This window comes from Propithecus coquereli, unplaced genomic scaffold, assembly GCF_000956105.1.
Source record: "Propithecus coquereli isolate 6110/MARCELLA unplaced genomic scaffold, Pcoq_1.0 Scaffold283, whole genome shotgun sequence".
In the NCBI taxonomy this organism is placed as follows: domain Eukaryota; kingdom Metazoa; phylum Chordata; class Mammalia; order Primates; family Indriidae; genus Propithecus; species Propithecus coquereli.
The window spans coordinates 994834-1006752 of record NW_012148430.1 but is presented as its reverse complement, the minus strand read 5'-3'; the positions used below and the strand labels follow the sequence as shown (position 1 = coordinate 1006752).

The window sequence follows — 11919 nt, the reverse complement described above, 5'->3', positions numbered from 1 at the left end:
GTGCTCTTTCTGGAAATTTCTGTACCTTGGGCAAAGCAGAAGTGGGCAGCCTGGACAGCCAGAGAGCAAGGCTGCTGCACTCAGGAGAGCCGCAGGCCGGGGAGTGCAGGGAGCCAAGGCTCTGTCTGCAGAAGAAAGGCCGACCTTGAGGGCGGCCCCTCAGGCCCCAACGCTGCACTCGAGCCCTGGATGAGGAACCGGTCCAGGGAGTCAATTCTCCTCGGCCCTGAGGCTGGACAGAGTGAGACTTGTCAGTGACCAGCAGCAGGTGAAGACTTAAATATGAAATATAATCCCTTTAGCTCTTGCTGTGAATTTTACATTAGGTTCTTCACCTTTGTACTTAGTTGTTTTAATAATGAGAATTATGTCACATCCCTGAATGAAAAAGTAACTTCTCTTTTAATTAATCCAATGCTGGCAAGACTAGCTGTTGGCACCAGAGGGTCATAATTCCTGCATCATTAATCACCTTGTGTTAAAAAAAAAACACTTTTGATTTCAGGAATTACTAATCGGTATGAAATGCATGAACAACCTGAGGAATGCTGGCCTCAAATGCTTAACGTATTGGCAAGTGTCTTGGAGCTTAAGGAGAACTAAACAACCCGCTCTCGCATGTGCATGGCCTCTGCTCTTGCAGACAGTTGGGTGAACAGCAAGCGCTCACTGTGCCTGAGAGCGCCCAGGCTGCTGCCAGGAGCAGGGAACGTTTGCAGCACCAAACTCTTGCCAGCCTGGCTTTTTATAAACTATTCTCAAGGATGGTCAGTACGTGCAATTTTTTTTAAACCTCACTGGACATGATAAATGTTGCCATCCACTGTGTTCAACTGTGAGAATGTTCTATAATATGACACAAAGCAAAGACCAAGGCCTGAGAAATTTTCTTACTTGCGAATTTGTCCTTGGGAAAGCGGTGTGGCCACGTTTCCCAGGCTGCTAATCGCCTTGTGAGGCGCTCAGCATTTCTGAGACAGCCCGGCTCTGCCCGGCAGCTCTGTGGGACACGTGTCCCGGCTCTTGCCTCCCAGCTGCCTGGCTAATACTTGTGCCCCTAATGGAGAGGTGACTCCTCTAAAGGGGAATGTTCCCTCTCAGAGAACCAGCTGTCGCTTACAGTAGAGCTCATCAATCCCCGGGCCTCGAACAGACAGCACCGTGGACACGCGCGCCCACGAGAGGCGGGCTTGGTTCTGACTGTCTGGGCCCCGCCCCGGAGCCCATCCACGTGCCTCCACTGCATACAGCACGGAGCGGAACCTCCCATGTCCACCTCCACTTTATGGGTAATCACCACAAGTGAGTGTTGGGAGGAGCGGGAGGTAAAGGGAAATGACATTAAAATATGCTGAACGCGAGGTTCCAGCTGAGCGACTTTACATTATTTTCCACCCCATGGGTAACATTTTCCATGACTGCTGCTTAGAAAACCAGATGTGTTTCATTTGTCTCCTTGTCCGAAGCATTAGGATGCATGCGTGGGAAACACCCAACACGCTTTCTTAGATGCGGCAGCTCTGTGGCGAAGTGGCCATCAGGACACTATTTGAGTTAAGCACAGACATTTTCAGGACTAACAACATCTCTTTTTGAAATAATAAAATTCGTAGATTTGAAAGCACTATCTGCAAAGTAACATTTTAGTTTCTAACTAGATCACTGCTGGAAAACCTATTCCATGACCTGAAGTCTCCCCACGGACACTGGCGTGATGACACACTTCCTAATGACTGAGCAAAAGTTCCTTTGAAAGTATAATCTCCTTCCGGAGCCATATTATTCAGGGAACACGAAGGGTGGATGAGTGTACATGGAAAACAGCTGCTTGGGTATGAAAATCTGATTTGTATATACAGAGAGAGCAGCGAGCCGGGCGGGGGGTGGGCAGATTCCCCCTAGCCTGCACTCAGAGGCTTGCCACCCGCCGCTGTCCCCATCTGGATCTGAGCCAGTTCTGATGACAACCCTCTCCCACTGACACGGGGCTCTGCGCTGAGGGAGCCGGGGCGGAGGAGCAGCAGCTGCAGAGGTGGGCGCAGGGGGAGAGCCCCGCAATGGCTGTGGCCGAGAGGCTGAAGCCGCGCCCGGATGACTGCACCATGTCCACGAGGCCCTGCGCCCTCAGCCCGGAACACAGGCCTCCCAGGGCGGGACGCCGCGGCCTCAGGAGCCCTCTGAGAGCAAAGCAGGGTCAGCGGGGACTCCGAAGTCTGCGAGCGAGAAAGCTTTAATAGAGTCTTTCTCAGGAGTTCATACGCCAAAGCCCCCACCACAGCTGCCATTTTGTATAAAAATGCAAAAAATCTGGATGTTATCAATAGTGTCTTTGAATTTATTAAGCAGGGTCTATTTCTGTGGTGTTTGGCAACACTGATAATTACTTAATAACACTGAAATCCAACCTCTCTTTATACATGCTTTATTTTTTCAAAGTGTCATCAAATACTTTTATTTCAGGGATTATGTTTCAAGTGTGCCAAAGAGAACCAGAAATACTTTATATATGTTTGAGGATTTAAAAAAAAAATACTTGTTCTTTTCTCCATAAATGTTATGCTGCCAAATTAATGCTACTGCTGATGGCATTCCTTCTGAGGTAAATTCGCTGACCCCGAGAGGGACGCCCTCCATTGATCTGATCTTACTGTGGTCCTTAGTTATATGGGTAAACCAAATAAAAGGGTTAATGATACGATTTCTAGCAAAAATCCAGCAATACAAATGGCAACAGGCAGCCACACTGGGCGGAGGAGTTTCCTGCCACCTGGAACACCAGCACTTGAAATAAGACGACACGAACACGGATGGGGTTCTCCCAGGTGTGGGTAGAACGACGGCTCGGATCTCGGCACCCACCTGCCTGTGGAGCTGTCCCCTGTCCACGGTCTGCAGCCGCGAGCCATGGTCTCCAGTCTGCACCGGGGAGTGCGGGGGATGCTCCCCCACCGGGAAGCCACAGCTGCGATCGCCATCATCCCGGTCTGGGCCGCCTGCCTGGTGACCCCCCTGGACTCCAAGCTCGCCGAGCCCAGGGAGGGTCTCTGGATGCTCGCCCTGAAACCAGCAGGAGATGATGGTCACAGCTTCACCCGAATCCTTTTGCTGCACAGCCTGATTTCCACGTTTGAGGATAATTATCCACTTTATGGATTATCAAGTCCTCTGCTTCGCAGTCCTTTCCCCTAAAATGCTCATTTTGGCCATTTCGCTCATTGGCAATCGCTCCGTTTAAATAGCACAGGGTGGGTCTTCAATTTATTTGAAAAGATTAATGAAAAATTTTACTATTTACAAACTAGTATTGCTTATAGCTATGGTTTTATAAATTACAGGAGGAGGAAGTCCAGAGTGTTGATCAGCAAGAAATTCTGCAACTACTTCTAGGCTTTGCTTAACAGTGATTTCTGTATCATGGACACTTGGAAAGCTGGTTCAATTAATTTTTGAGCACTTTCTTCACCCTGAGGAAGGAGAATCACTGTATCTTCCCATTCCTAGGATGGGAACTTAAAATTACATACACCGTTCACCAGAGTGAAAAGCAGACAGAAGGCCTCTGAGGGCTAGAGAGAAACCAAGTGTTCACAGTCCCTTTAAGCAGCTGACCCAGTAGCAGGGTGTGGGTGCACCGAGCACACTGAGCACCAGCAGTTCCCGCCCTGGGCTCCCAGCAAGCGAGGCCAGGGGGCCTGCAGAGCAAGAGGCCACCCTCGCTTAATCAATACCAATCAATCAGAAAGCAAAGAACTCTGTTCTGTGGGTTATAAATCCGGGAATTGTGACATAAGAAGAAAAACAAATACAAATTTCAGAGGTGGCAAAGTGACACATCTGAGCTTAGAAGAGACCCTTGTAAACCCGTGTGGGCAGAATGGGCTCTCACATCTGGGAACAAAAACTGAATGGGAAGAAGAGCAGAAGTTTCAGAACCAGCAAGGCTGGGTGTGGTGGTGAAGGGCCTCGGGGTGACGACTCCAGTGGATAAACCAGCAGAGGAGGCGGCGGCAGAGCCGCGCGGGACGGAGCTGCGGGGCAGGGCACTCGCCAGACTCGGTCGGAGTACAGCATGGATTTCTTGCTTTGCTACGTAACTGGACAAGCCATTGCATTTCTGTTGCTCAGATTCAAATTGACACAAAATAATTTAAAATAATAGGACCCAACTGCGTGTAGGGTGGGTGGGGGAACAGCAGTGCTTGGGGTCAAGAACACAACAGCTGCAAGTACAACGGACTCTGCAGGCAGTTACCTCGGTGAGATCCTCCCCTTCCTCCTCCATCTGCGTGCCTTGCCGCCAGTGCTTCAGCAGCCACCTGAGTTTGACGTAGAAGAGGAAAATGTTCTGCTTCAGTGACCTGAGCTCCTGCTGCATCAGATTCTTCTCGTCACTCCAGGTTCGCTCGTGCAGGGTGTTCTGCAAGGCCAGGCTGTGCATTTCCAGTTCTTTCCACCTCAAGGCGTAGAGGTGCTCCTCCTCCATCTTGAACGGAAGGAAAGAGAAACTGTGACAAGCAGCTATTCTAATTGGCCACCCAAACCAAGCCAAGGGTCTTTGCAAATTGCCATTCAATCTACAGTACGTTGCATTAGGGGATGTGAAGCCCCGGTATGTTTAGTTTGATTAATGACTTGAGATGTTTATTATTTAAAAAACCTCGTAAGTTTTGTGCTTCGGAAGCAAGTGCCATTTCAAAGTAAGGTACTATAACCATTTTTCATCGTCATGTCTCTCATGGTGTTTTCAGATGTCTCTAAAACTCCTTCAGGAAAACTCTTTCTGGGATGCATGGTTTACAGTGGACTTGAGTTCCATTCAAGTGGATTCCATTTCCTCTCTGTACAAGGCACTCAAAGGCGCATGACAATTGTAAAGAAGAACGGAAGTGGAAATCCTTCCCCTTTACCTCCTGGGCCCCTGGCTCCCTGCAGCCCTGACAGAAGAGCACAGCCGCGGACGGGAGCACTCAGGGCTGATGGGAGCACTCAGGTCGGGCCAGAAGGAATTCTTCCCTCCCATGCGAGACTTGACTGCACACAGTGGGCAGCAAACAGGAAAGTAGGTTTGATGACCTACTTCCACAATTAAAGACTTAGTTTTCCTATTGGATATGGGTATCTCTTAGGGAAATAAAAACATTGCTGAAAAAGAAATGTCTTACATCTCCACGTTAAGCTCCCGTGTTTTAAACACTACAGGTACAGGCACTCTTCCAAGCAACAAACAACTAACCATGCGAAAGGGTGAATAAAAGCTTATTTTGCAGATAAGGGCAAAAGACTAATATCTATGGTAGCTAAAGTGATACTCGGATCAAAGCTTTGTGTTTCACAGACCAAAATAAAAAGTTCCAATGCCAACCTTACGGTAGTCAGCAGCTGTTCTCTCCCAATTTAACACTCTCTTTTATGCCAAAAACCAAGGCAGGGATTTTTTTTTCCCCTTAAAGTACTAGATTAATTCTCAGAAACCATGGGAACAGGACTGTGGCTGTCTGAGGCCAGTGACAAGTCAGAGGCGGCTCTGGAAAGGTCCATGGGTCTGGGCAATGACTTGCACAGCCGCTGGTAACAGCTGATCTTTATTGTCCTTCAGGCTGAAACAACAGAAAATGGGGGCGATTTTATGCGCCATCTCAGCAGCCCTCGGGGTTCCACCACTGGTTCTCCCCTGCAGACTCAAGGGAGCACCAGTGGGGAGGGCAGCTGGGCACCCCAGACATTCAGTGTCTGCAATTTCTTACTGATTAGTCCAGGTGGTCCTTTTTGGAGAAAGGTACATAGAACATTTCACACTCAAGATGTAATAGACATGGGGTCTTTTGCACCATCTGGTCTGAGTTAGGTACAGGACAATAAAGGAGCCAGTTACTCTGCAACAAAGATTGGTAATTAAAAGGGAGGAGGTCTGGTCTCTGGTCTCTCCTTTACAGAACGAGAATCATGAGGGAGGACTTGATCTGTAACCCAAGAAACAAAACTGCAAACATGTTCCATGACCTAGTCTTTAGGATTTAATTTCTCCCTTGATATAATACACTTAGAGTCCTAAAATTTTATTTTCTTTTGCATGTTTTAGCCAGCTGACTCTCGCTGGGAAAGGTCAGCCTTCTCAGGGGCGACACGAAGCTCATTCCTGCTCCTTCCCCCGTGCGGCTGGGCACAGGCACCGAGACACTGGGTCCTTCCCTCTGGAGCACCGTCCAGGCCCTCCTGGAAGGCTCCTTCCTCTCTCTGACTTCTCCTCCACTGCCCCTCCGCTGCCTTCTGTTCCACCGCTCCAGTTGCCTCCCACGTCTCAGAGCTCAGTCCTCTGCCCTCCTATGGTAAGGGACACCTTCTCTTCCCTTCTGAACAAGCCTGGAGGACGTATCTCCACCTCCAAAGCCTCTTCAACACACTCCTTTGCTTTGAATCCAAGTATCAGAAACACCTGGGACCCCGCCATTTTGTTATCAGCATCTCCAGTGATAAACTCACTTTTCAAGCAATTTTTGGTGCAATGCAAAAGAAAAAAGAAATTTTTTTTTTTACTTAGGAATTTATCATTCAAGTAATATGAAATTATTTTCCTTTGGTAATGATGTGAAATTTGACCTATAAACCAAACACTTAAAAAGGGGTGTGCATCTAGTGGTAGAAGCTGGCAGAAAATATTTAGACCTTGACATTCAACTCTGCCTTCCCTGAACTGTAAGGGGCAGAAGATGCTCCCTTAATCAGTTCGTGACCCATTTAGATCGCATGGCCATGGTCAATGTGGGGGCTTATGGTAGCACACATTCCTTGCCAAAATTAATCTTGGATACACTCAGTATCTTATTTGCACAGGATATGCATTTTTAAAACACCGAGGCGGCGTCCTGTTCAAGATCAACTGCTTTGTTTTGTTTCATTTTAAAGACATCACTGTCTTTCAACAACAAATACAAGAGGGGAAGAGGAGCTACAGCCAATTCTGAACCCAGATATCTGTTTACGACTTAATTAGATTTGGGGTGCAGGGACTGGACCGTCCTCAGGGAGGCCGAGGGTGATGAGTTGTGCATCTGTGAGTCCTTCTACTAGGCACTCTGTGAAAGGGTCTGGCGGATAAAGGGTAATTAGCCAGTCACAGGTTATTCTAGCATCATAGAAGTTAATCAGGCTACAGCTAAAGCAGTGGCAGCTTTTTGAAGACAATGGTTTAGGGTGAGCTGTTGATGTTTCTACCAGAAAATTCACCCACCGTTGACAAAGGTGACACGAGCTTTCCTGTCCAGTTGCATTTAGGCCCTTATTTATGTTAGTGTGCTGCAGGGAAGCTCAGATTAGATGTGAGGAGGACCTTCCTGAGACCACAATGTAAGTACTGAAAGCATGTGACAGAGCAGAAAGGCAGACAGTTATCTTTACGGGGCATCCGAGAGGGGGCAGCTCGACTGGGTTTCCACGTATGAGCCCATGAGCCTAGCAGCCTGTGTGCGACAGACAGCATCCTTTGAAAATGCATCTTGGCATTTCTCCTTAGGGCTGTGCCGTCCGAGCAGCAGTCGTGCTGAAATCGGAGTTAGATATTTACCTTCCGGATCTTGTTTGTAAATGTCTCTGTCTCCTCTTGATGCAGTCTGGCCGCCTGCACGAGCTGACCCTGTAGCTCCTCTATCGATACACTCTGCTCAGGTAAAACGGGGGGGCCCCTGAGCTGATTGGTGGGATAAAGGAAGGGGTTTAGTGGAAACGAGACCTCTGCCTGAGGTGACAACGCAGGACAGACATCTGCACAAGCTGGGGACACACACGGAGCGACACGGCATGTGCGGGAGCTGCAGCAGTGGAGTGACCGCGGCAACGCTCGTGCCACCGGAGCCCGGCGCCCGGGGTCCCGGACAGCCCCACCCGCCGCGCGGCTCTTACCCAGGAGGCGAGGCGGGCAAGCGGGCATCTAGCCCCTGAACTTCAGCCGCCACGAGAACCACCAACCGGGCGGAGAGAAGGAAGCTGGGGGACCCCAGAGGTGCCCTTGTTCCCCCCACAGCAGCTTCTAGGTTTTGAAACACGCCGGGCGTGGTCCGGGCTCCGCAATCAGGATGGAGGCGAGCATGACCGCCCCTCACACCGTCAGCCTCTTAGGTTCTCTGAGCCACACGGGGTCTACACCGAATAATTAATTTTGTCATATGCTTTCTTATTAGAATCTTTCCTTGCTCAGCCAAGGGTGCCTTTCTTTCTTGTATCCCAAAATCTGACCCTGGATGCTCAGGGCAGGGGGGTGGGCTCTTTCAACTAGCAGACAGGTGGCTTCAGCAGCATTGCCTGAGGGGAACTGAACAAAGATCTACTCACTATACTTTAGGTTAAAAATAGGTAACCGAATCTGTAGTATGATTTTTTTTTTTTTTTAGTAAAGTCTACCTTTATGTCCAAATGGCAATGAAATGAGAAGGCAGAGTCACTACTCTTGAAATAAAATGTATTCTTTAGCGATGGAAACCCTGTTATACTAAAAATCCCAAGCATCATTAAAATTTAAGTGTGTCATTTTACCCACTGGTTTGTGCTACTTGAAGATAGGTGATTTATCAAACTGGGAATTCAAGTGGATTGTTGCAATAAAAATGTGTGTCGCTTCACTGGTTCATTGCGATTTCCTTTAACAATGCACCTGTTACTTCTCAGAGGACATTGACTGCTGCCCCTAATCTGAAGGCACCTGTGTTGTCGTGAGTGAAGATCAGACCCCAAAAACAAGAGATGCAGAAAATTAAAGAGCAAAGTACTTCCCTTAGCACAGGGGACGAGAGGGAGAAGGAGAAGGGCACAGGCAGGAAAAGGGAGGAGGGAGGAAAGAGAGGGAGGAGGGAGGAAAGAGAGGGAGGAGGGAGAAGAAGAGGAAGGAGGGGGAGGGGGGAAGGGGAGGGGAGGGTAAAGAAGAACAGAGACAGAAAATCAGAGCCAACTTTGGGATAAAATTTGAAAGCCAGAGATTTAAACTGACCCTACTTTCCAGGAATTTAAGAATTTCTGAGAACATGAAATGCTTCTCTGATTTGCCAGTTGTTAGAGATTATTATCACAGTCTTTTATATGGATTAGTGTTTGGGGTTTTCTTTGAAAAGAGGCACTTTTCTACACGTGAAATTTACTCCAATGACTAATTTTTCATTTCTAAAAGTTTTATTATTTTTTAAATATGTGTGGTCTTTTATGACGGTGACTTACTCTTTTCTCATGTTTGCTTGCCTTTAATAATTTCGAACACGCGTCTTTTACAGTGTCTGACAATTCCATCATCGGAAGGTCATAGAGTTGAATCCCGCTATCTGCCGTGTCTGCCGACTCTGCTCCTGGTGGATGTTCCTGGCCTGTGTGTTTGAAGTTTTGCATTGTGAGTTCATCTTCAAGGGGCAGTTAGCTGTGGATCTCGTTTGAGATCTGGGTTGAGAGTGTGCCTCCAGGTTGGTTCTGTGTTTGCTGAAGCCAGCAATTTAACATAAATCCCTTTCCTTGTGGATTCCTGGACTAAACAGGTAACACCAATGCAAAGCCTGGTCCTGGGCGAAGGCTGGCTGTAGCCCTTCTTCTGAGCTGGAGCCCACGCTGGTGGACAAGTGTCCTGCTGCCTCCCCTCCCCATCCTGGGACCAGCAGGCAGATGAACCTCCTGTTTGTTAATTCTATTCCCTGCTGAGTTGGACCCTGTCTCGGTTCCCTTGCAGGTATTGAAACCCAGGGCTCCCCAGATACTGATGCCAGCAACAATCCCGTAACCCGCCCACCTAAAGGTCTCAGATACTGCTCTGGTTTTCAATTCTGAAATCAATTTCAACCCTTGAAAATTTCCCTAACCTTCTTGAGAATTCAGCGAAAAACTCTAAAGGATGCTTATATTTTATGCAGCATTTTATTCAATAAATATTTACTGAGCACCTAACAGTGCTAAGTACCCTCCAAAGGACTGGGGAGAAGGCAGCAATGCAGCTGCCAGCCCTGCCCTGGGGCTCCTGGCCCTCGGGGGCTTGTGCAGGAGCATTCGCAGGTCACCTGGGCCGCTCTGCTGCCTGCTTTACTTTCTGGTTATACATTACTCTATACATTTAGAATGTAAAATCCTATTGTAATGCATTATGTACTAGCCAAAAGCTTTATATTATTAGATGCTAAAACAGATGTCCCGATCAAGCTTATCATTTAAGAAAAGCAAAGATCTATTAATTTAGTTTCTATATACTACATTCAACTGTTTAGTTTTAGCCTTAATAAATAATATATAAACCATTTTATTTTAAATAAATATGTGAGCCTCATACTTCAGTATCGTTTGATTAAAAGCGTGCTCCTCTATCTGAACCACACCTTTGAAGGGTCACAGAAAAGGACTCGAGATCCCATGAGGTTGTTCCCTGGGGGCATCTGATTTACCCACAGTGACTCCAGGACGTCTGTGTACGCTGTCGCCACCTGGTCAGCAGCAGAACCTTAGATACTCCTGATCTATTAGAAATTTCCTTTTTCATCCATTTTTGCTAATGGAATATTAAAACCCCCACAGACAATTGCTCCTAGCTGGGATGCCACTGTCACTCCAGTGTTACAAAGAACAAAATACAAACATGCTGTGACAAAAGTTTCAGTCCAGAATTATTCTACTGCCACACAACTACACACAATCACATACATTTGTAGAAAGTTTTCACATGACACATAGAATTTCCTCTAGAAAAACAAAGACTTCCCTTTATCACCCAATCCCCAAAGCTTTGATTCTAAAAACCATCCTTTGCTCACTTACCTAAGATTCTGGCTATACACCAAACAAATGCATCTTATTTAAACAAATATCCTCCTCACAGGTTTCGGAGGCTGCTGAGACATTAGTCTTGACATCACAACCACCCTCCCCCATGTCAGTGTTCTGAGGCCGTGTCCCACACCGATTTACACTGCTAATTTCCTGAACATCTCCAGAAAAAGGGGGTTATAAATTACCTTCCACACTTCAGAAGATTATTTCACTATCTCAATAAACAAACAAAAGAATGCTTTTCACTGCAGTCACTATAATGTCTAGCAATGACCTCCATTCCCATGACTTCATCTTCTGGTGAGTTCCATTTTTGTCCTGACAAGTTTTGCTACCACTTCTTTCAAAAGTGGTATATGAGAGCAACACGTGTACAAATACCTGGCATAAGACCCCGCATGATCTTATGTGGCTGGTATTTCGCGGCTGCAGCGCGAGGGATGGCAAGTGCTTTGTGCTCCTTTGATGAAAGGGTAAGAGGAAGGGCTAAGGAGGAGAGCCCTGAGATTTCTGACCCAGAAACGCAGTCCTCTGGGCCAGGCCTGGTGCACGTGAAATCTGACCAGTGTCCATGCTTAGCTCCTTCTCATTGAGAACTATTTTTAAGGCGCCTTGCACATTCCAAACTGTATCCTATACACTGCTCTCTCCTGATGAAGCAAATCTCTCAGCAGATTTCATGGGAACCCTAGGGAGCAGAGTCGGGAAGACTCCAGTGCCTAGACTGAGAATCTGGCTAATACCTACTAAGAGTAGGCAAAAGGAATATTTGTCCTGCCGGAGCCTGGGTTTTTTTTTAGCAGTTCATGTTTGTGTGGTTGCATTAATGAGTTAATGGGTATTAGTAGGTTCTGACTGTACTTTGCCCTGGCCGTGGCTGTTTGTGAGAATGCAGGGCTGGAGATGCCACTCCTGTCACAGGTTTAGTGAACGGTGGCATCTGAGTGGCAGGCCTCCCACACTGCACAGGTTTGTTATCTGCTAGAAGTGTGTGATGTGTAAGAATGTCCTGCTGGCCGGGTGCGGTGGCTCACGCCTGTAATCCCAGCACTCAGGCAGGCTGAGGGGGGAGGATCGCTTGAGCTCAGGAATCTGAGACCAGCCTGAGCAAGAGCAAGATCCCGTCTCTATTAAAAA

General features: G+C 47.6%; 1 protein-coding gene across 1 annotated transcript in view; it reads right to left on the bottom strand.

Moving 5' to 3' along the window:
- MTCL1 (microtubule crosslinking factor 1) overlaps nt 1-11919 on the bottom strand; it is a 126706-nt gene that overhangs the window by 24662 nt on the left and 90125 nt on the right. Inside the window, exons 7-8 of the mRNA XM_012648378.1 lie at nt 4253-4483; nt 2860-3057 (exon numbers count right to left, since the gene is read on the bottom strand). Coding sequence (XP_012503832.1) covers nt 2860-3057; nt 4253-4483 — 429 coding nt within the window. The remainder of the gene's footprint in view (nt 1-2859; nt 3058-4252; nt 4484-11919) is intronic.